We start from the raw sequence: 25435 nt of genomic DNA, 5'->3' as shown, positions 1-25435 counted from the left end.
ATAAATAGAGTGCAACAACCTGAGTACCAGTATGGAGTTTGGATATAGAATGTAGGTATAACTACTTTAGCAGCAAAAGGCCTTGATGACCAGCAGTGATAAAGTGATGGTGTCAGTAAGTGTCAGTAGTGGTTAAGGTGCTGCAATATCAGTTTTTCTCCATTTATGCATTGAGAAGTCTCACAGCTTCTGGAATTAAGCTGCTTCTCAGTCTGGTAGTTTTGCAGTTTTGCATTTTATGCTCGTCAGCTTCTTGCCTGAGGAGGCAGAATCTTGGGATTCTGAGTTTGTGGTCTATTGTTGTTGTAGTCGAACTGTGTCATGGTCCTGGGTTGTTAGACCCAGTGTTTTGTGTTTATTATCGGTGGCATCTTATGTTTCGGGTTAATTCTTGTTTTCTTAGTTCTTCGGGTTTTGGTTCTGGTGTTTAGTGTTTTATTGTTCCTACCTGTGTTCTTCTCCCCTGTGCTCTGTTCATGTCCCGGAGTTTGTGGTGCAAAACAGTTTGTGAGTTTCCTGTTTTACTTTGAAGGTCTGTGTCTCGTTATGCCATTAGTTTCAGCTGTCTCCACCCCTGCGTGTCATTTCCTCATTACCTGGTGTGTATTTATAGTGTGTGTTTGCCTCTGTTTGTCCTTGCACTGTCTGTGTAACTTGGTGAATATCTGTGTCTCTCTGCGCTTCATTCTCCACTCCTCATCCCCTATGTCACCTCCTTATGTTTTTTCCTGCATGTTGTTCTGTGAGTTATGGTTTCGGGTTTTGTTTGTTACTAGTTAAATAAAAATGCTGTTTCTAAAAGAAGGTGTTTATTATTAAGGGGATGACATGACCCTGTGTGAAAAAGGGATTGCCCCTAAATCTAATTTCATTACCTGGGCCCATGTCCTGTATGTTTTAGGTTTGACAGTGTTTTTAGTAGATAAAGGTGAATGGCTTAAACATGAATTGAGCTCTGGTTTGGGGAAGGCCTCGGAGGGGACTGATAGCAGCTCCTACAGATAAGAACCAGAAGGGGTGTGTTTGTAGGCATGGTCCCGAACCTGAAATACAGATATTTTATCTCCAAAACTGGTTTGGCCACCCTTAGCAGCAACAACTCCAGTCAAGATTTGCAATAACTGGCAATGAATCTTTTACAGCGCTGTGGATGAATTCTGTCCCACTCGTCTTTGCAGAATTGGTGTAATTCAGCCATGTTGGAGGGTTGAGCATGAATCGCTCATCCCAGAGCATCTCAGTCAGATTCAGGTCAGGACTTTGACTAAGTCACTCCTGAGTCTTCATTTTGTTTTTCTTTAGCCATTCAGAGGTGGACTTGCAGGTGTGTTTTGGATCAGAACCCAAGTGTGCTTCAGCTTGTAGTCACAAACACATGGCTGGACATTCTCTTTCCATAGACAGTAGAAGTTATGGTTCCATTACCACAGAAAGTGTACCAGGCAGTGAAACAGCCTCAGACCATCACATTATCACCACCATATTTTACTGTTGGTATGATGCTCCGTTTCTGAAATGCTGTGTTGCTTTTACACCAGATGTAACGGGACACGAACCTTTCAAAAAGTTTGACTTTTGTCTCATCAGTCCAAAGAGTATTTTCCCAAAAGACTTAGGGATTGTCAAGATCTTTTCTAGCAAAACTGAGACGAGCCTTTTTGTTCTTTTTACTCAGCAGTGTTTTTCGTCTTGGAACTCGCCATGCAGGCTGTTGATGCCCAGTCTCTTTCTTATGGTGGAGTTATGAACACTGACCTTAACTGAGGCAAGTGAGGCTTGCAGTCCTTTGGATGTTGTTCTGTGGTCTTTTGTGACCTCTTGAATGAGTCATCGCTACTCTCTTGGGCTAAATTTGATCGGCCGGCAATTCCAGGGAAAGTTCGCCACTTTTGCCATGACTCTCCTCTGTGGTTCTCTGGAGTCTTACAGCTTTAGAACATAGCATTACAATCTTTTAAACACACACATAGAGAAAGAGATAGTATAAACAGAGCAAGTTGCTGTAGAACAAAACAAATTTAAAAGTCAAAACTGTAGAATTAAAGGGTGGATGGACAAGCAGAAGAAGAAGGCCTTCGTGTCCTGCACAGCCAATACTGGCTAACTCTGGAGGCTGTGGCTGGGGCCTGACCGCCCTCAGCCTTGAAACTGGAATGGATGTAGTGTGCTTAGTCTCTGCTCATGTTCAATCTCTAGTGGATAGGGAATCACTCTCTGGCTTGGGCCCAGTGTTGGCTTATCCAGGCAGCCCTTGTCCTAGCCATAGGAATTGGGTGCGGTCCCGATGTTGACTGATCCAGGTGGAAAGACTGATGATGTGCTGGGTGGTGACTGCTGCTGTTGCAGTGTCAAGGCATTTGTGCCGAGCTGCTGCAGCGACAAGGCTTGGGTGTAGGACTGCCAGTGCTGCAACAATGACGATGGGCATCGACAAGGCCCACACTTCCACTTTAAGGACAGCACAGTCTCAGGCAGGTAGCTAGCAATCGCTGTGACAAGTGGGTGGCTTGCTGCCTGTGTGCTAAACCCACCAACTCTAATTATAGGTGAGGAGTGGTGATGTGCACCAGGCAGTTGGGAGACATGGCGTACCCCACCACCACACTTTCCATTGGGGGACTTATGGTCAGGCGAGTCCCTCCGCAGAAACACTCATGCTACGTGATGAACTATTTGCCGCTCGTAAAATTCCTTGTCTGCTCGGTCCTTTATCTGGTTGTGTTATTCTGTTATGGCAGGGGTCCCCAATCCCAGTCCACGAGGGCCGGTGTCCCTGCAGGTCTTATGTGCACCCCTGATTATACACAGGCTGGAGATGAACCAGGGGAGGGAGAGGTGATGAGCTGTATGCCTCCTTGGTGTTGGCATACAATAAGTCCAATGTTTTATTGTCTCTGGTGTGGCAGGTGACGTACTGGGTGAAGGTGGGGAGAGTGGACGACAGGGAGATGTGATTTAAGCCTCCAGAGAGCAGGAAAAGGGCCTAAGGGTGCTGTGTTTGGAGTCTGCTGGTTACAGTGTGCAGGACCTCACAGGCTGCTGCAGCGTTAGCAGAGGGCGGGGCATGCACAGCTATCATAATGACGTGTGGAAACTCTCGCGGTAGATAGTACGATCTCATGCTAACCGCTAGCAGCTTAATAATAATAAATCATAATAATACATTTTATTTGGTCACCTTACAAAGAACAAAATTAATAAAAGGAGCAATAGTCATAAAATATATAAAATAAGTTAAAATGGCAAAACAGAGCTTGACAACAGATAAAATCAGCATTAAAGCGAATAAGCCAGTTTAAACAGATGTGTTTTGAGCTGTGTCTTAAATATGGAAAGGGAGTCAATATTTCTTATGGCTGGAGGAAGAGAGTTCCAGAGCCGAGGAGCAGAGCGACTGAAAGCTCTGTTCCCCATAGCAACAAGGCGTGAGGATGGAACAGTAAGATGAATAGCAGATGATGATCTGAGAGGGCGGGAAACAGTGAGCAGGTCACACAAATATGAAGGAGCAGATTTATGGATACACAAGTAAGATTTTAAAATTTATCCTGGCTTCTACGGGCAACCAGTGAAGCTGCTGAAGAACTGGGGTAATATGAGCTCTTAACGGAGTGCAAGTTATGACTTGAGCTGCAGAATTTTGAAGAAGTTGGAGTTTATGAAGGGACCTTTTAGGGAGACCAAATAGGAGGTCAGCTTAGCATCTCTTTGATAGATAAATGCCCAGCGTTACACCATCTATCGTTCACAAACACAGCCAGGCCCCCTCCTCTCTTCATACCACTCTCCGTTGTTCTGTTGGCCCGGATCAGATGGAATGTTTACGTGTGAGTCCGGAGTTAGCGCGGTTAGTCACGACTCTGTGAAGCACATCACGCTGCACTCCCTGTAGCTCCTCTGATGTCGGGTTAGAGCCGGCAGTTCATCCACTTTATTGGGGAGAGATCTCACTTTCCCCATAATACCCGATGGAATCACTGGCCGGTACCTCCTAACCTTACTGCGATGCTTGATCCCCGCCCGAGTGCCGCGTCTCTTCCTCCTCACCTCGCGGGGGATGTTGGCTCGCTCGGCGGTAGGCAGAACAGTGGAGACCCCGAGGGCTAACACCTCCACGCACTCTCCGGACACAGATGCCGTAAAAAATATGATAAAAAACACAATTGTCCATAAAATTCGGAGGTCGAATGTGGAGTAGTACAGTCCACAATATAAAAACAAGAACACGAAACAACAAAGAAAGAGAAAAAAGGACTCGGTCAGGCCGGAGCTACTAATACTGGCTGCCAGCTCGGAGTGGCGCCAGAAATGATCTATTGTTGCTGTTTATTTCAGTTTTTTAATTTAAGGCAATAAAACTGTGATGCAAAAGAATTTACAATGTTGGTCATTAGTTACATTAGTTACCACATTAGAAAGTGCAATTTTCCCTTTAGTCATTTTGGCAGTCCCACCAAGAAAAGCAACATTTCACACTCACAGCCTTTATTTTAAAGTGACTTTTTGAAGGAAATTTGATGTTGCTTTCTTAGCCCTGTTTAATTTAATGAATGTTATTATTATCTTTTAACTTTATAACACATTTTAAATTTGGCACAGTACCTTAATTCTCTTTGTATTCACCCAGGTGAACATGTGGATCGACAACTCTGCCAGGATGCCATCCTTCCTATGCCATTTATCTGCGAGGTGCCTTGCCCTAAGGACTGTGCCTTGAGCCCCTGGAGCTCCTGGTCTCTCTGCTCCCACACCTGCTCTGGAAAGAACACAGAGGGCAAACAGACCAGAACTCGTTCCATCCTCGCCTATAATGCAGGAGAAGGTAGGAACTGTATAAGGAGAGCAAAGCAGCATTGCAGCACTCATGAAGTTACAGTATAGGTAAAGGTAATTCTATTAAAAATGAATATGTGCCTCTCACCTGAGCTCCTCTGTGTACGCTGGGTCTTTCAGCAATGACATCAGCATATTTAATCAATGCAAATGTTTAACTTAATAGTACAGAAGTCCAATTTACACCTTTAAGAATACAGGGGTAGGTTGAAATTGGATGCTTAATAATAAGTCTTATTTTTACAGCATGTTTTTCATTTTCCATTAAGGACAAGAGAAAGCAATGTGAAATTTAACATTTGAACATAATTGAACGACATTTGAAAACGTTTAACCAAATCAACTTTAAACATAATCTAAATGTCAATCTAAATATCGCATCAAGTGAAAATCTTGATGGAGGCTTTTATTTTCAACATCAAGGATTATTGATGTAAAGTTGTAAAGGGTTATTCAGCAAATTTATTCACATATGCTTTTACCATTGTTTCTACAATAAGTTGTCTTATGGCACATATGCTTTGTGATCATAAATTTCTCAAGTATTCAGATCCATCATGTTTTGGGTTTATCAAGACTACGTATTCTGCCCACAACATCAGCAACAAGTCCAAGTTAAACTTGCAAACCACGTCTTTGTACAGACTGTATACACATAAAGTGCTCACTTACCTAGCATTATCATTATCATTATCATTAGCACATACACACTATGTGTATATACACATACAGTGATGAAATATTGCGCAAATGTCATAGACGTACACATCTTTTGAAAACTATAAACCAGATTATGGTGCAGTTTGTTTCGTTAAAGTGACTGTATTTTAAATTTGTGTCTTTGCACGTACTTCCGTTTGGATAACAATTTTTCATTGACCATTAATCATCCCAAATCTCAGCTGCATGTCACTGGATATGGATGACATATGCATGGGCCAGATGCTGACTGGTTGACAAGTGGGTCAGAATAGGGAACGAAGCAACTGTGGAGTTTACCAGGAACAGAAGAAGAGAGAAAAAATACAGCATGAAAACCACGGATCACTTTTCATTGTTTTAAACACTCAGTTTTGTTGGTTAGCCCACTACCTTCCATCATATTCTGGGCACCTTCTGCTGGCTTTGTCTTGGCCGGTGATTGTTTTCAGACCCCTCCAGAATGTCCTTGCATTATTCCCTTAAGCCACTCCTCCAATTTTCTCTTGTAGGTGTCACTTCCTTTCTCTTTGTCTAGCACATTCACTGTTTTTGGCAGCTTGGGGATGGCCTGCCTGCCTCCATAGAGCCGTATTGCCACAGTGAGGCAGTGTTCAAAATATTTGGTACAGCGAGTCTGTGGGCCACTCTTTCGTGTGCTGCTGTTGGCCCATCGCCAGCTGCAGATAAGAGCGTTATAACTTACAAAGACCTGAAGTGAAAAAGAGTGTTAAAAACAATGAAAGTATCAACTGTCACTTCCTTCACTTTCCTTATTGCTGCCCACCTGTCAACCAGTCAGCATCTTCCAAGATGAAAATCTGACCCGAGGTGGCATTCCAGTAGAAATTCCTTCCTTTTGCCAGTCTCCTTTGCTTTTTGAGTCCAGAACGAATTAATTCACCCACTTCTCTGAGAAGCACAACACAGCAAAATCTCCAGTGTTAAATTAACACTAGAGAGTGTCTATATTGGTCCACACCTCTGAGTGTTAAATACAACACTGTTGAGTGTTAAAAATGGCTAACACTGAGCAGTGCTGATTTTCTAACACTGGAAAATAACTCAAAATGTTAGAAATATTCCAGTGTTAGAAAATCAGCACTGCTCAGTGTTAGCCATTGTTAATCTTCAAAACTGACTAGGTTACTTTTAAACATATAACACTGTCAAAAGTGTTAATTTAACACTCAACAGTGTTGTATTTAACACTCAGAGGTGTGGACCCATATAGACACTCTCCAGTGTTAATTTAACACTGGAGATTTTGCTGTGACGATGCGAAATACGTCTTGTGCGGACTGGTTAATGTTGTTAGCTCTTCCATCTTATCGGACAGAGATCTTAGATTTCTCGTAATGACATATGATATGGAAGGTTTTCCCAAGACTTCACTCTAGCTCTGCAGCCTGTCTTTCTTCTCCTTACTTTCATGTGGAGCTCCAGAATATAAAACAGTAGTTACTGTGTCAATGGAGCCATTGCTGAATGGCTCCTTCCATAATCAGATTTGGGTAAGTGGAAATATAGCAAGTAAGCTACTGAAGCTTAAATGTTTTAATACATCAACTGCTGGAGATAAAAGGTTTTTAAGAATTCTCCTCAACCTCTGATGCTTGATATGGAAGGACCACATCAGTGCTGATCAGTTCAGCACTGGAGCACCAGATGTTAAAGTATGGTTCAGGATTCAGTTTAGGGATTTTGCAGCCTGCAGATGCAGCCTCTGTGAAGATTGAATCTGCAGTGTACCGTATTTCCTTTTTACAATGTGTTCCTCCACTACATGCGTCACTCTGATGGACTGAGATCACGTGTATTGCTGGAGCGATCTGAACTTCACCAAGTGATTTAAGTGGTACTTTCTGGGAGTCAACTCTAACACGGGATTTAGTGGGGTGGGTCTCAGTTAAATCAGGTAGTAACTTGGCTGTGGAAGGCAAAAGATTTGTGGATGACTCACTGATTTGGGCCATAATGTCCTTGAGAACATAATCCCTGCCAATTACCTTAGCTAGGTTTTTAAGTTTAGGGAGGATGGAATGGGTACTACTATATCAACTGCCTGTCTATGCAGTTTAGAGGTTTGCTCATCTACTAATATGATCCTATTAGTGGAGCGAAACCTTTTAAGAAAATCTGTAATTTCTCCCACTTTCTTATCATCTATAGCAATACCATTGATCATCACAGCATTAGAGATTTTAAATGGAGAGTTGTTGTTTTTTTTTCAACAATATCCAACTTTTCTTGAGACTAATCTTCATCAGAGGGTGCAGTTTAGAACTGTAACAAATGTAACTCCCCCAGACCCTTTATTTGGTTACAAAACTTTGGACCTGTGTTTAGCTTTGTTTAGGTGATAAAGCGTGTGAGATTGCAGGGAAATAGCTTGAGGCTATGTGTTTTAAACACTCACTTTGTCTGACAATACAGGAGTACAATGAACAAAAGGTTGCAGTTACTATGTTAGCAGAAAATGAAATCCACAGAGCACATGAATAATAGACTGACATGAATAATAGACTGCACCAACGATAAGTAGGGACGAATAAACAGACATCAGCCTTTGGCCATTTTGGATGATGAACCAAGAGAGAGCAACTTAAGTGTGTTTTAATCTCATGATTCATATAATACTGATTTTTAGGCTAATAGTTGGGCTAACACACTAGTGATGTGTCGGTCGCGAACGAAACGGCTCTTAGAGCCGGGTCTTTGACGTGAACGACGCGAAACAGCTCCTTATCGCTAGCTGTGTTTTTTTCCCCCCTTCTCTCACCCTCTCTCTCACACTTTTTTTCTGCATGCCAGCCTTGTGCTTTGCGCTGGGAAGAAGGGGGAGGGGCGGTAGTTAGATTTGCACAGGAACAGAGCGGGGAGGGAGTATGGGCAGAAATATGTGCCATCAGAAACTGAATTTGAATAAGTTAAATTTGAATTTGAATTGCTCAGATTGAATCTGAATTGTAACTTGAATAAATGCTTTTGAAAACTGAATTTGAATTAGTCTAATTTGAAATTGAATTTATGGTTTGAAAATGATCATCACTAAATTGAAATTGAATTTTATATTTTGAAAATGAATTGATTTGCTTTGAAACTGCATTTTATCCTTTAAAAATTCAGCTCTCGAATAATTTCAGTTTCACTTCTCACCATTCAGTTTCAGTTCTAACATAGTAATGGAGCAGTATGTTTTTTTAAAAAAAAAAAAAATCTAATTAAGCATGCACTCAGTACCCTAAGAATTATTATGGTAGTTAAACACAGTGGTAGTTGTATATCATATTATATCATATATATATCATATTATATCACTTCAAACAGAGATGATCCAGTAATGCTGCACTAATGAATTAGACTAACTATTCACTTTAGCTAAAGTTATTAAGTTAGCTAAAGAGTTGGGATGCTGTGTAAGACATAAATAAAGCTAAAATACAAAGGTTTGGGCACCGTTTTGCATGTTTCCCTACTGTAGGGGTCTCTGCAAGCATACAGAGGGGGTACTCTGAGAGGGTACAAGATGACAACTTTGGAATTCTATTAGAAACAGTCGATCATATTTGTTTGTCAAAGCTGAATTCAGGGCAAACTACGCTAAATTAGCGTTTTTAGCTAGCAGCTACAATAAGCATAAAAGTTACCGTACGGCTATCATTAGTTAACATGACGCTTGTTCTTATACATGTAATACATTTATTACCAACCTGAGAGTTTATCCGCTGGTCATTCGACATGACGAATGACTTCTGAAGTCTTAATTCAGCTCAAGACGCTGTAGATTCCCGTCGGTAACACTTTCGGTCCGCTAGTAAAATGTAGTTCTATTAATCTGCGCTTGAACCGGAACCGGATGTAAGTTCCAAAAAACTGGATTTTGGAACTGAAATTGAATTGTAGAACTGAAACTGAATGGTGAGAAGTGAAACTGAAATTATTCGAGAGCTGAATTTTTAAAGGATAAAATGCAGTTTCAAAGCAAATCAATTCATTTTCAAAATATAAAATTCAATTTCAATTTAGTAATGATCATTTTCAAACCATAAATTCAATTTCAAATTAGACTAATTCAAATTCAGTTTTCAAAATCATTTATTCAAGTTACAATTCAGATTCAACCTGAGCGATTCAAATTCAAATTTAACTTATTCAAATTCAGTTTCTGATGGCACAGATTTCTGCCCATAAGGGAGAGACAGAGAAAGAGAGCCAGGGACAACAACGTCACATTAGAAAGGTATAGTAATCATGCACAACTATTTTCAGTTGCAGATGATAAAGGATTCAGAAAGTTTATTCATGCAGGCCCATATGACAGAGAATATGCATGTTCTTTTTGTTTTCATATTTTAATTTATATTTAATTGTGTTGTGATTTGCAGTGTTTTGTGTTGTTTCACTTTAAATGTGTTTCAAAGGAAAAAGCTGAAAATTTAAATAGTTAAAAGTTGAACCGTGAATAGTTGGTTTTTGTATTATATGATTTATTTATTACATTTTATGTGGAGTGAATAAATAAAAGTATATTTACGGTGGCCCCTAGAGACAAAGCATGTACAAACTCCAAAGCACGTAAAAACTGCAAAACACGTAAAAACTCCAAAACACGTAAAAACTCAGAAGCACATAAAAACTCAAAACACGTACAAAATACAACAGAAGTGCTCTAGGATGCTGGGCGCAGTGTTGAGCTTTGTTACCTAGTGGCTACACAAGCCAGGAAGTACCAACGACCGGATTTGGTGTGTGGTAGTAACAGGTAAATGAACATTTTTTTTAATTATTTGAATATAACAATCAGAATACTTTATTCATCCCGAGGGAAATTAGGGTTACAGCAGGCAGCACGCTAATGGCGCATGCGCACTTACAAAGGAACCTTCTGACCAACTTTACACAAACATCACATTGGGCAGACATGTCAGAAAGGTAGGCTGATAGGAAAAAACAACGAAAATACACTACATGAGGTAAGAGGAGGAGAAAAAAAACTCCACTCAGACTGAGCTCCTAGTGGGAGAACAGTTTGATAACAGAAAAAACACCTCAGCACAAAAGCACATGACTATCAATACACCATAGAAACACAAGACAAGCAACAGGGGCGGGTAAAGGGTAAGAGAGAGCCGGTGTAGACAGCGCATCCAGTCCTGCAGCATCTGTGCTGGTCCAGTTGACTGCTATCTTCCCCGGTAGGGCACAAGCATCGAAGGCGTTGGAAAGGGAGGGGGGATGAGTGAGTGCTTATCAGTGTAAGTGTGTGTGTCCATAGTTTAGCTGAGACAGTGTCCTTCGGCCTATCAGGCTAAGTAAACAGTCCTCCAGCCAATCCAGGTGTCCTTGCATGGGATGGGAAGAATAGCCGTAACACAGTCATTATCAGGGAGTGATTGTTCGGCTCCAGCCTTGGGCCTGCAGCTGGCGCCGTGATGGGGATCCGCAATGTTTATGTTGGTTTTGTTAATTTCCATGCGAGCAGCCCAGGAGAATTTTTCAGGCTGCTCTTTAACACTCGATCTCCCATTGGAGAGTCGCGAGCCTCTCCATGATGGTATCAAACTTCTGTTCCATGGTGTTATTGTTCTTTTGATTCTGAGACCTCACAACTGCAGTGATCCGTTCCACGATGTTTTCCAACTGTCGCTCAAAGGTCTCATTTTGAGCAGGCCTCTCTCTGATGTTTCCCCTCATACGGGATGGTGTTGTTTTGAGCCTTCACAGCAGCTGCAAGCGTCTCCAAGGTGTTGACCATATTACATTCGTTGTGAGAGGTCGCGCCTCGTTCCATTTCGATTCCAGCGGGCAGCCTTGGGGGGGTTTGAACAGCCGGTTCCGCTCTCTTATTTCTCCGATAAACCAGGGCTAAGCCAACTCCGATCAGCATGAACCCTGTTATCATGGTTCCGAATAGATAGATATCTTCAGCGTCCTCGATCGACAGTCCCGCCAGGCACATGATCCTCCAGTTCTGCCACCCGTCCATCGTGTATCCGGCAGGGAAAGTCCCTCCAGGGCACTCAAACTCTCCCGAGCCCAGATTTCTCGTTGAGAAAAGGGTGTCAATAGCATTCAGAGACCAGTTGATCAAATCCATAATTCTCTTTTAGGTTTTAGAGAACGACAGTGGGAGGCTATTCCAGGGAAAGTAATGCACACAAGACAAGATAAGGACATAGAGGCTAAGCAGGGAAGATAAGGGTGAGGAGGAGAGGAGAAAAGTGCGACCGCCTTCGCTGAGAGCTAAAGAAGAAGAATATATATGAGTGCTTGTGTATAAATACACAAACAATACACATATGCTTTCAATTGTGTCATTTAAGTGATCTAGGTAGCTCTGTTTTGGAAGTTCAGTTCATGCTAGAAATGTGTTTTGGAGTTTGTACATGCTTTGTCTCTAGGGGCCACCGCATATATTTATATTAGAGATGGCACGATACCACTTTTTTATGTCCGATACCGATATCATAAATTTGGATATCTGCCGATACCGATATGAATCCGATATAGTGTTTTTTAATCAACAAAACTGTTTTTTAAATATCTTGCTGCATTTTGTATAAGTTCATACTCAAGTTTAAAACAACAACGACACTAATGCTATTCTGTTATACCTGTATGCAAAAAAAAATATTTCATAGTTCAGCAATACTGATCAATCTAATAAACTTAAACCTACACCATCCTCCCTATTCTGGTATTTTAAAGAGTACTTAGCATATGTAGCGGCGGATGTGTAAAGCTGGCCCACATTCACGTAATGTAACGTTTGTGCTTTTGTTTTGGTAATTTCCTGTGGGACCGGAAGTGAATGTTTTAACGGTAAACGGCTTGATGTGCAGAAAGACGGAAGAAGGTGAAAAATTAATGCTAACGGAGAAAAGGGAGAGAGGGATATAGTTAAATTGTACGAAAACGAATGGTTCTAGCTACAGTCGACAGGGGAACAAGGTTTGTAATGTATATGATTTAATTTGAGCAATCTGAAATGCATAATATGTATTATATAGTTTAATAGAAAACGGTTAGACCAGCGTAATGAGCGGTTAAGATGCTGTTACATGAATAATATGGTAATTGTTTTATTTGTTTGTCAAGCTCTTACGTTGGTTCGTTGTCTGATACACGGCAAGGAATAATAAAGGTCATTCAACAACCATCAGTTCTGGCCTTCTCAGTTCGACTGGATGCTACAGTAAGAGCTTGACCGCCGCCATTTTGCTACACCACGAGGGCTCAAGGTTTAACGGCAATTCCCACAACGTCCAGCAGATGGCAGAAGCAGGTCAGAGAACAAAACGGCGAAAGGCATAAGGAAAATAAAGTTAAAATGGAGGATTCAGAAGAAGACATTAATGAACAGTTTGCAAGCAAAGAACAAATATTAAATGAGCCACAAGATAAAGCTCAAAGTAACTCTGCGATTCCAAGGCGTTCAGAAAGAGCCAAGGTGCCAACCGAAAAAATGCTAACTTATCAGAAAGAAGAGATAAGTAAAAAAGAAAAAAGACTATTAACTCTTTATGAACAATGGAAAATACGAGTGCGAGAAACAAGAGAAAGATTAAAGTTGGACATTTCAGAGAAAGAAATGGCAGATCTTGCAGATGATGTAGAGCAAAGAAAAGATGAACTGCTAAAGTTGTACACTGAAATGAGAAGTCACATTGCACCTTCATCAGACATACGAAGAAAAACCGATGCATGTGAAGCAGTTACTCATGACATCGTGAAAGTCATCCTGGAAAGAATAAGCGGTGTAGATGGAGATTTTGATGGAGAATATGAAAGAAAACGTCTACGCAGACTATTAGAACATGATTATGCCCAATCCATCTATGGTTCAACTGCAGCATCGAAACGTAGCCAACTGTCTTCAGCCTCACATCTTGCTTCAAAACGAGCAGAGGCAGCAGCAGAACTAGCAGCAAAGGAGGCAGAGTACAAGATTGTACAAGAGGAACAAAGACAGAAGGAAAAGATAAAGGCTCTAGAAGAGGAGCATAAGAAACAAATGGCAGTTCAAACATCAGAGTTGGAACGCCTGAAAGCCGAAAGGGAGGTGGAAGCCGCTCGCGCCAGGTTGGACGCCTACAACAGAGAGTTGTCGCAACTTGATGATGCATATTCAGTTAAGATGGAAAGGGTGAACCCAGAGCACACACCCAAACACACTGTACCATCATACTCCATACCGGCGCCAACAACCCCTCCTAGTGTCAGCCAGCTTGCACAGGCGGTACAAGACAGCATAAGAATAAATAGACTCCCCACGCCAGAACCAACGATGTTTAGTGGTGAGCCAATAAAATTTATTGAATGGAAATCCACTTTCATGTCACTTATTGAACAAACTGGCATGTCAGCAGCAGATAAACTGTACTATCTGAAAAGGTATGTAACTGGCTCAGCTCGCAAGTGCCTTGAAGGGACTTTCTTCAGAAATGATGAAGAAGCGTATAACGATGCTTGGGCAAAGTTAAACCAAAGGTATGGCCAGCCTTTCGTGCTACAAAGGGCATTTAGAGAGAAGTTATCTAGTTGGCCTAAAATACAGTCGAGAGATGCTGATGGGCTAAGGAACTTTGCTGATTTTGTGAATGCATGCACACTTGCTATGCCTCACGTGAAAGGACTGCAAATACTCAATGACTGTGAAGAAAATCAGAAACTGTTGCATAAATTGCCAGACTGGATAAACACAAGATGGAACAGGCATGTAACAAAGACACTCATGGACGGTGGTGAATTCCCCAGCTTCAGTGAATTTGCCTCCTTTCTCTCACTTGAAGCAGAAGTAGCATGCAACCCAGTCACTTCCATACATGCACTTCGCTCCCCGGAAACAAATGATGACAAAAGAAACACAAAAGAAGTCAAAAGAAACAAGGCAAGTGTATTTAACATTAACACAACTGAAAGAGATGCAAAGACTAAAATATACAACAGTTCTTCATGCACACTGTGCCAAGAGTTGCATCCACTTATAAAGTGCCCAAAGTTTCTGCAAATGACCCTGGAAATGAAAAAGAAACATGTAAAGGATAATAAACATTGTTATGGTTGTTTAAAGCAAGGTCATAGTGCCAAGGACTGCAAACGGCGTCTCACTTGTGAAACCTGCTCTAAGAGACACCCGACCTGTCTTCACGATGAGAACTACAGCATCAGTCTGCAAAGAGAAAAGCAAGCTCAAGTGAGTATAGACATCGCAACACAAGGGAACTCACCTGAAAGTGCAACAGCCATGGCGTTAAATGTCGCTAGAGCAGAACACACAGTCAGCACCTCCATGATAGTCCCAGTATGGGTCTCAACGGCTGCTAATCCACAAAGGGAAAAACTAGTCTATGCGCTACTAGACACGCAGAGTGACACTGTTTTTATAGATCAGGATGTAACACAGAAACTGCAAGCAAATGTGTGCCCTGTAAAACTCAGACTTACCACAATGATGGGTAAAAATGCAGTAGTAAGCAGCGGAAAGTTGTGTGATCTTCTAGTGAGAGGTTACAATTCAGCAACTGTGCTAAGGCTCCCAACTGCTTACACAAAGGACTACATACCTGCAAATAGAGAACACATACCAACATGTGACACGGCAAAACTGTGGAGTCATTTGTCGTCCATTGCAGATGAGATCCCACCGCTCCTCAGTTGTGAGGTGAGTCTCCTGATAGGTTATACTTGTCCCCAAGCTCTGGCGCCTAGACAAGTACTCTTAGGTAAAGACAATGAGCCATATGCCATCCAAACTGATTTAGGATGGAGCATAGTTGGCAACTCAGTGCCATGCAGTGCATCAGAGACAACAAGGAGTCTCTGTCACAGAATAACTGTTAAAGAAATGCCTCCATGTACTCCCGCAGATGCAATACGTGCACTAGAAAGGGACTTTAAAGAAAACGAAATAAACGAAAAGACGGTGTCTCAAGACGACCTTAGGTTTCTTGAGAAACTTGAACAAGGCATAACACAAGCAGAAAAGGGACATTATGAAATGCCATTGCCATTTAAAGAAAGGCTACAAATGCCAGATAACAGACAACTCGCCGAGAGCAGACTCAATCAGCTCAAATGTAAACCAATGCGTGATGAAAAATACAAAAGAGACTATGTCACATACATGAATGACATTATACAAAGGGGTGATGCCAAAGAGATTGATGATAATGGACCTGAAGGCGAGACACAAAACAATACTACACCACAGCAATGGTTCTATGTACCGACGAGTGAAAACCCCGCTGACATAACATCAAGGAGCACATCAGTAGCGGAACTGCTATCATCAAACTGGCTCACAGGCCCTCAGTTCTTATGGGAAAAGAAGTTAAACCTTCCAACTAAAGAGTCTATTGAACTTTTGGTGGGAGATCCAGAGGTGAGAAACGTGCAAACACTCAACAGCCAAACTACAGAACACAGAAGTCTCTGTGACCGTCTCACAAGGTTCTCATCCTGGTCACACGCTGTCAGTGCCATAGCACGTCTCAAACGTTTCCTACTCAGAGACAAATCAAAGTCACTCAGCACTGTAACTGAAAGACATAACGCTGAAATAGTGATTATCAAAAACTTACAAGGGCTAACATTTTCAGATGAGATAAAGACATTAAGCAAAGGAAAGGCACTACATGAGAGCAACAAAATGTACAACTTGGATCCTTTCTTGGACGAAGACAATGTGCTCAAGTTGGGAGGAAGGCTACAACACTCATCGCTTCCTAACACATTCAAACATCTAACTGTCATTCCAAGAGACCATCATATTACTAAACTCATAATCGACTAAGGAGAGCTGTGGAAGGACAAAAAATGAAAGATCTCCCCACAGAAAGAGTCGAACACTCTCCGCCTTGCACATATTGTGGTATGGATGTTTTCGGCCCGTTCCTAACCAAGCAAGCAAGAAAAGAAAACAAAAGGTACGCTCTCCTTTTCATTTGTTTCTATTTACGAGCAGTACACGTAGAAATGTTAGAAGACCTGACTACGGACGCTTTCATTAATGGACTAAGGTGCTTTATAGCTCTGAGAGGCTCTGTCAGACAAATAAAATGTGATCGAGGTACTAACTTTGTAGGTGCCAAAAATGAACTGTGTGCAGCACTGAATGAAATAGACACTGAAAAACTGACAATCTTTCTATCTGAGAAACAATGTGAATTCGTGTTTAACACACCCCATGCTAGCCACGCAGGTGGAGTATGGGAACGACAAATTCGGACTGTGAGAAACGTCCTCAACGCCACACTCGCTCTCGCAAAGAGACGACTCACCGATTCATCGCTCAGAACCTTTCTCTATGAAGCAGCTGCAATAGTAAACAGCCGCCCATTGACGACAGACAATCTCAATGATCCAAACAGTTTGAAACCAATAACTCCAAATCATCTCCTAACTATGAAGACCACAACAGCCTTGCCTCCTCCAGGACAGTTTGTTAAAGAGGATCTGTACGCCCGGAAGCAATGGCGTCAGGTGCAATACCTAACGGAGCAATTTTGGAGCAGATGGAAGGGAGAATATCTGCACAACATCAGGGTCCGGCAGAGATGGCATGTTGTTAAAAGGAATATGCAAGTAGGTGACATAGTGATGGACAAGGAAGAAATACTGCCACGATCCCAATGGAGACTTGGTAGGGTTGTGGACACCATAACAGACGAAGATGGACTTGTGAGAAAGGTCAAAGTAACCTTTGCAGACAGAAACCTTAGTAAAAAGGGTGAACGTTTGCATAAGATGTCTACAGTGGAACGCCCAGTTCATAAGTTGGTTCTACTGCTGGAAAGTTGTGAAAAACAAGATGCACTAAGCAGTTAAAATGCGATGAGAATTTGTTGTTGCATATACAAAGGTATTATCATTGTTAAGTTACCTGTTTAGAAATTATTTGTGTTTTATTTGTTTGTAACAGCAAATAATTTGGTGGGAGTGTAGCGGCGGATGTGTAAAGCTGGCCCACATTCACGTAATGTAACGTTTGTGCTTTTGTTTTGGTAACTTCCTGTGGGACCGGAAGTGAATGTTTTAACGGTAAACGGCTTGATGTGCAGAAAGACGGAAGAAGGTGAAAAATTAATGCTAACGGAGAAAAGGGAGAGAGGGATATAGTTAAATTGTACGAAAACGAATGGTTCTAGCTACAGTCGACAGGGGAACAAGGTTTGTAATGTATATGATTTAATTTGAGCAATCTGAAATGCATAATATGTATTATATAGTTTAATAGAAAACGGTTAGACCAGCGTAATGAGCGGTTAAGATGCTGTTACATGAATAATATGGTAATTGTTTTATTTGTTTGTCTAGCTCTTACGTTGGTTCGTTGTCTGATACACGGCAAGGAATAATAAAGGTCATTCAACAACCATCAGTTCTGGCCTTCTCAGTTCGACTGGATGCTACAGCATAAATATTAAGCAACCTAACTAATAGGGTTCCAACTCCCAGCAACAACAAAAATAAATGAATAAAAAATAGGGAACCACCCCTCACGCTCCACCTCATGATGCTTAATCAACGTAATCAACCTTAATTTGATGCAGTGTGAAAAAAAATGCACAGAAATCAATTATTTTTCAAGAAATATTAAATAGATTCAACATCTTTCTTCAACAAAATTGCAGACTGCACAGATGGTACCTTCCCAAAGGAAAAAGTACTATAGCTTACTAGGGTATATATATTAGACTTAATAGTTACTATATACAGTAATTGACTTCTATTCATTTTACATCAAATTAAAACTTTGGGTGTCAGATAATTATTTATTAAAAGCTCGACATTTGAAATGAGAATAAGAAAGAAAAGTATGTCTTTGTGCCCCCTTTTCCCTGTTAATGCCCTATCGGCCCCCCTGGCTAAACTTTGCTACATCCGCCCCTGCACAGTTACCAGCGTCAGCTGTAGAAAAAGATCCACGAGTAGAAAGTAATATTAAATACATTCTAACAACAGCTGATCAAGCTTAAACGTGCTGCTGTTGTTCAGCCGCTGGTTTCCTCTTTCTGGTGCAAAGTGGGCCAAAAGCAAACTAGAGACACGGACTCGCGACAGAAAAGCCGATCAGCTGATCGTTAAGCAGTTTCATGATTGAAGTAGCAGCCGGAGAGCGAGAGGCAGTCGCTTGTTAAGCTTAACGCAGGAATGCTTTACAAACATTCAGAGATGGACTTACACACTTGCTTTACTTCTCTCGGGATAACTTTGTCGGAGATGAAATGCCGGGTTGCTAGCGAAGCTCCAAATGCTATCCAGACCACCGACAGGTCCCGCATGCCACAGCCGCTCTATCACGTGATGCATACTGCTCCGACGTGCTAACGTTCTGAGGTGAGTTACGGCGTGTTGCAAGTTTTGTGAGGTGCTTTCGTGATATTTAATGGATCGGATTACATTTTTTATTTTTCTCCGATATCCGATCCAGTAATTTAGGTCAGTATCGGACCGATACGTAATATCGGATCGGTCCATCTCTAATTTATATATAAACATATATAAATAAAACAACTTCTTTTTTTTTACATTAGTAACTCCTTTATATTATTGTTAATAATAAATTAATTAAAGCAACAAAACAACCTGAAGAGCTGGTTCGGAGCCGAAAGAGCCGGTTCTCTAAAAAGAGCCGGAAATCCCATCACTACTGTGGGCCACATGTTTAGGAAGGCTTCTGATTTAATTAATGATTTAATTAATCTACGTAGTTTCTTCCAACTGAAGAAATGGCTTACGAAAGCAAAAGATGTTGGACAATTCTAGTAGAAACAAGAATTTTCCACTACTAGGGAGGGCCCCTATAGGCACGACACAGCCTGCCCTTCTCCCACCAACAGGGAATGCAAAGGATGGCAAATCCCAGCCTTCTCTTTGGAAGTCTATGGTACACGGGTGAAAAAATAACTGTCCACATGTAAACGCCAAAAATGAAGTCAAACGCTGTCAAGAACATGCCAAAGCAACAGGTGGCGATATAATCCACAATCTTTTTTTTAGAGCAGAAATGTCACAAGAATTTCCTCATTGCAAGGAGGACATAACCAAAGGCCATCATCACCACCAAGCTGAAGGCAAAAAGGGGGGAAATATAGGGCAAGCGGTGGACTGTCGTCGGAAAAGCGGTCATGGCAGATTGGTCCTACTGTACTGACCTGCCACCATACCATGGTGGGCACATCTCCACCCAACAGCATCATAACTGAGCCGCCAAGCAGCACACCTAACCCAGTCTCACCTTTGCAGGGAACAGGGCAGTTTTCCTTCACACGAGGACTTTTGGAGGATGATATTTGAAATAATCTGCATTATGCTGGGCAATAAATAAGTTATGTTGGAGGCTGTTTTGGCTGCATCTGTACGTTTTATTTATCATTTGAATTTATTTTCATTATGCTTTATGTTAAAACGTTGAAAATATGTTTTGGTTTTTTGCTGAACTGTTGACGTGTTAAATGTTTTCCATTAGCTGTTACGCAGCTCCAATGTTTTATGTTTAAAACGGCAGTTAAGTGTAAGAGATCTTCCTTGTGACCTCACAAAACCTTCTTTTACCTACTTCTGAGAAGTTTTTGTGTTTTTTTAGAAAGGCAGTGTCAGGGGCTGGGTCTGTGACTCAGCATTTTGAGTTTATTTTGTATTTTGATTTCTTATTATGTTGGGAATATGTTAAGTTTTTGTGTTTATGTTATTGGTGAGTATTTAGTTGAGTTTCTTTCTAGGTTTTTGTTTCTTCTATAATTCCTGATTTATAAGTCTTTTCTTACCTTTTGTGTTAATATGTCATGTGTTTCTTGTCATGCATGCGTGTCATGTCTACGGTTCTCAGTGTTTCCTATTTTATTTTGAAGAGCCGGATGTCTCCATGTTCAATGTGTTTTGTTTTACTTCCCCTGTGGCATCATTACCTTCATTTGTCTCAGCTGTGTCTCCCCAGGTGTTTCCACTTCCCTCATTACCCTTCTGTGTATTTAGTCTGTGTGGTTTCATTCAGTCTTGGTCAGGTTGTCTGTGTTACCTCCCACTATGTTACGTGAAGTCCCATGTAGTTCATAATTCCACTCAGGTTGTGTTCATGTTTCTTGTTCTCATTTTTCTTCATCACAGTTTCTCACACGTTCCTGGGCAGAATCATGTTCATGTCTGTTTTCATAGTTACCAAATGTTAGGGAAAATGTTCTAAAACACTTCTTCAGTAAAGACTCAGAGAAGAGAAACACACAGAACTTCTTGCTAGCAAGGGCAGCCTCCACTCTAAGAGACTCCAGTGAGAGAACTGCCCCGGTCTTTATTTATACTCCATTGAGCGTGTGTGTGTGTGTGTGTGTGTGTGTGTGTGTGTGTTGAACAAAGGGTCATATAACCTAAAAGCAGGAACAACATCCTTGGTCATAAAGAGGGTAGTCTTCCCCCACACCCAATGTATGGTTTACCAAAGATAACACAGTGAAACCATACAAAGGGTAGGAAGCTCTACCAAACATCAAACAGATCTTCAAGTTAGGATGTATCTACAATAAAACAAGGTACGACCTCTCCCATGCTCCCAGGATGTGGGGGGTGAACCAAGCCTGCTAAAAATCACACATCCTGTCACTACCAAATAACTACAAACAGCATCCTACCATAAGCAAACTTATATCACTAAAAGATTATACTGACTACTAAATACAATTTTCCATTGACACCAAAGTTTTGTCTCAGTTATCATAGTTTAGTTTTCCCAGTTTAGGTTTTCTGCTAGTTTTCGCTCCTGTTTGCTTTGCCTTGTTTTTGTACTCTTGTGAAGGACTCTCTTTTTATTTAACCCAAGTTACATCTCCTTCAGTGTCTGCAATTGGGTCCTCCTTCTCACTCCCACACGGACAGGAAGCTAATTTTGTGTTACTTTTCAAGTGCCTTCATCATTGAAAATGCTAACAACTAAAAACAGCATTTTGGATTGTGTCTCACTTGCCTCTCTTGGAGTTTATTCAGTAAAGAAAGAAACAGAAAATTTTACATTAGTCTGAGTGACATGTTCAGGATCACGGTGCACAGATCGTGAAGTGTGTGTTACACAACTAACATGTAACATACATGCCCTGACACACAATTTCTGTAGTTAAGACAGTGTCCTACAATAGAACAGAAATCCTTTTTTATGGATCAAGGAATTTAGTAAGGAATCTCCTGGCCCTCCTACATACACCTTTTTTCAGGGTCAAATTCAAGCCCTTTTTAAGCATTTTCAAGGGCCATGTTCAAGCTTTTCCAGTACATTGCCACTGTCATAAATTACATATATATTAGGGGTGCAATGATACTTGTATCGGTATTGAACCGTTCGATACAGTGCTTTCGGTTCGGTACGCATATGTATCAAACAATACAAAATTTTTAATTTATTTTATCAACTTTTCTTCTGACGATGCTGTCTGTGTTGAGCGCTCAGTGGATCTGCGTTCGACTACTCCGCCTAGGCTGCACTGTCGAGCGCAGATCCACTGAGTGCCGCGCAAGCTAGCAAGACAGAAGCTAAGCTCGTTGCAACATGGCAAATTGAACCTCCCCCACCCTCATTCAGATCTGGCCTTTGGAACTATTTTGGTCTTCATGTGAATTATGACCCTGAAGGTAAGCGCGTCATGGACAAAAGTAAAACAGTATGTCGGATGTGCCACGCAATGCTCAATAACATTGGTGGGAACTAGTGCGTTAGAGCAGTTAGCTCGTTAACATGTTGACGCCATCCAGCCCCACGCACAGGGCGATCCGCGGTAACTCATTAACGGAGATTTGCCGTGTTGTGGCGTTAACGTCATTTCAGATTAACGCTGACAGCACTAGTGGGAACACAACGAATATGACTGAACATTTACTCCGACATCATTCTAGTGCAAAGACAAGTGGAAGCAGACAAAAACAACAAGCAAGCATGCTACAAACTTTATCCGAGTCATTTAGACAGCCGTTAGCACAGGATTCTCCTTATGGGGACCTGACATGTGTCATGGATCGGCTGTGTGGCAGGCGGGAGGAGGACCCAATCGCAAGATTCACAAACACGGGGATGAACTCAAAAGCAGCTTTATTGCTGACAGGCAGAACATAGGAAATACAGAACTCAACTAAACTGGGAATCAATAAACTAACACTCGTAGGGAGACACAGGGAATCCACACAGCAATGAGGGAGAACGCGACGCCGAACAGAGGGAGACGCAGACAGAAATACACAGAGGGTTAACGAGGAAAGTGGGAACACACGGGGAACACAGCTGACACAGATAACCATAACGAGACAGGGCGGGGTGAATATAACACTGACGGGAGACGGGCAGAGTCAAACAGGAAGTACACAGAGGTTCAGACAGGAGGAGAGAGCACGGTGAGAACACAGACATAACAGGCTGGGGAAAACATGGAATAAAACACGAAAGGGGACAAGGGCTCATGAATACATAGAGGGGCACACAGGGGGTGAGAGTCACAAAGGGAAAGCACACAGGGAACAACATAACAGGGCAACTCAGGAAACAGAACCTAAACAGGGAACTGAATACAAAAATACGAGAACTAAGAATACTGGGCCAACACGGCCCAGGACCATGACAACATGTTTAATATGCTGCTGAGAATATAGCCCAGAAGAAGCGTATAGTATAGCTTTTATTTTGGAAAGAGCCATTTCTCTGTAATAAATTCTCTTTTCCAAAGATGAGTGATTCCTCAATCAGATATATTTCTTTCTTTTTTTATTACTTTGTTGTTTCAGCAACATTATTTTAAAAACTGTACTTTTGAGTTAAAATATATATTTATAATTTTAATAAATGACAAATTAAAAAGGCATGAACATTTTTTTTGTATCTAAAAAATATCAAACCAAAGTATCGAACTGAACTGAACCGTGAATTGTGTGTATCATTGCACCCCTAATATTTATACAAAAACATACATACGCAGAATGATTTCACTTTTTTTGTAATCGCACAAAAAGACGGTATTATGCTAAATGTCATTTGGCAAATAACTTAACAATAAAAATGAGAAATATAATAGAATTTGTCTTTCAGGTAGGCATTGAATTAAAGTATAAAAAAAATCAAAAAAAGTTAATACAAAACAACTCAGAACAGTGCAAAAACAGATGGGGGAACTCTGGTAGGGGTAAAACTGCATCATATATAAATGCATATTTGCTTCACATTACCTCAGTAAGACCATGTGCAAAATCATCTTAGACTGACTTAAATGTCCCCCCCCCCCCCCCCCTTTTTTTTTTGTTGCTAAAAACAGAAAAAAGTACCACACAAAATACTACAAAAGCAAAATGATGCATTATATGCATATAGTGTATAAACTGAGAAAAGGCATAGAAGCACATTTCACCAACAAATCTAAATGTGCAAATGAATGAATCAACCTGTCAGATCTGTTGAGAAAAATAACCCACAAAACAAGAAAACTGCACCAAATCCATCAAAATAATAAGGCCAAATAGGACAGGGCCTATGAAGGAGTGTCTTTCAGTTCCTTGAGTTTGTCAGTTGACTGTTTCTCCAGAACCTCCAGACTTTTTTCCTTTTCTTTTGCAGCTCTTTGAAGCCCATTGGACTTTCAGATAAAGCACAATTTTCCCTCTGACTCAGCTTTTTCTGCATTCTGATCAGCAGGCTTTAGGAGAACCCACACATCCTTCTCCATTCTCTTCTTTTTGGCTTTTATCTCTGTTATCTCCTCCGTTAGTCCTTTGGTCTGCTTTGCTTTCTGTTCATGTTACCTTAGAAATCGTTGGTCCTCAAGATACATGGGATACTTCTGCCTGGCTGCAGCTGCAGAGAGCAGTAGCTCTTTTGTGTAGACTACATTGCGCAAACCTCCAACATGGTCAATAACGATCTGCTGAGCAATCAGTGAATGCTCTTTAAGGTTCTTAACCATTCCCTCGTTAGTCAGTCAGTCAGGGTGCTTGCTAATCAGTGCTTTTGCAGTTTTAGAGATGCTAAAAGTCAAAGTCATTAAATCATTTTCACTAATGTGTTCCAGCTGTTTCTCAAAGTCTCAAATTCTGTTAATTGAAAGTCAGCGTCAGCAGCATCAGAATCACTGTCCTCAGGCGGAACAGCCACAACGTCCTCATGCTGAATAAACCGATTAGTCTGAAGTTCCTCAAATATATTGTAATGACCTGGCTGGGGTTGTTAGCCAGATGCATTCTGGGTATTGTGTTGTCTGTGTTTTCTATCGTTCTGCTAGTTCCTATGTGTTTGATTCGCATGTTGTGTTAGTGTTATGTTAATGTAAGCCATAGTGAAGTTGATGTGTGTTCTGTGGAGTGGGTTGAATTGGCATGGTTGGCTGACACCGCGACTCTATGTGGTGGGAGCGGGATAGGGGTTCGGTGTCAGCAGCGTTACGTTGTTGTAGAAAAAGATGGTAAATAAACGACTGGTGTGAACCACTACTGTCTCCTGCTGGATCATTTGGGGATTATCAGTCTGCTGCTGAGACGCTCGGGGTCGTGCGGTGTATGAGGCATGAGCGCTCTCCATCCGTTGCGAAGTTTAGCGATAGCCGCTAGCGCCCCGCTAGCCGTTTAGCTAATGAGCAGTTTAGCCAGTTTAGCTCCACTAACACACGATCGTTACAATTGGTGTCAGAAGTGGGATTCATGAGTGTCTAGCAGACACTATGGAGCCGACCATAGGCGAATTAGAGCGTATAATCCGAGACAACTGCTCGCTTCTGGAAAGCATGGCTGCCGAGACCCAGCGGAGAAGACCCAAGCTGGGGCGGCCAGAGGGCCACAGCGCGCCCCGGAACAGCCACCCCCTGCTCTCCCAGCGACGGGAGAGGATTCCTGGGGCCGCATCACAGCTTCCTGGCAGGACGGCTGCTAAGCTACAGCACTA

The 25435-nt window shown here is 41.6% G+C and overlaps 1 protein-coding gene across 1 annotated transcript in view; it reads left to right on the top strand.

Annotated features, from left to right (window-relative positions):
* The window catches only part of thsd7aa (thrombospondin, type I, domain containing 7Aa), a 184660-nt gene that overhangs the window by 86977 nt on the left and 72248 nt on the right, over positions 1 to 25435 (top strand). Inside the window, exon 7 of the mRNA XM_085377919.1 lies at positions 4628 to 4822. Coding sequence (XP_085234045.1) covers positions 4628 to 4822 — 195 coding nt within the window. The remainder of the gene's footprint in view (positions 1 to 4627; positions 4823 to 25435) is intronic.

Source organism: Diplotaxodon limnothrissa, linkage group LG18 (assembly GCF_057381915.1).
Source record: "Diplotaxodon limnothrissa isolate DT_005_m linkage group LG18, D_limnothrissa_male_GT1.1, whole genome shotgun sequence".
Taxonomy (NCBI): domain Eukaryota; kingdom Metazoa; phylum Chordata; class Actinopteri; order Cichliformes; family Cichlidae; genus Diplotaxodon; species Diplotaxodon limnothrissa.
Note: the sequence above shows the minus strand (reverse complement) of the source record. Positions and strands in the feature narration are given on the sequence as shown.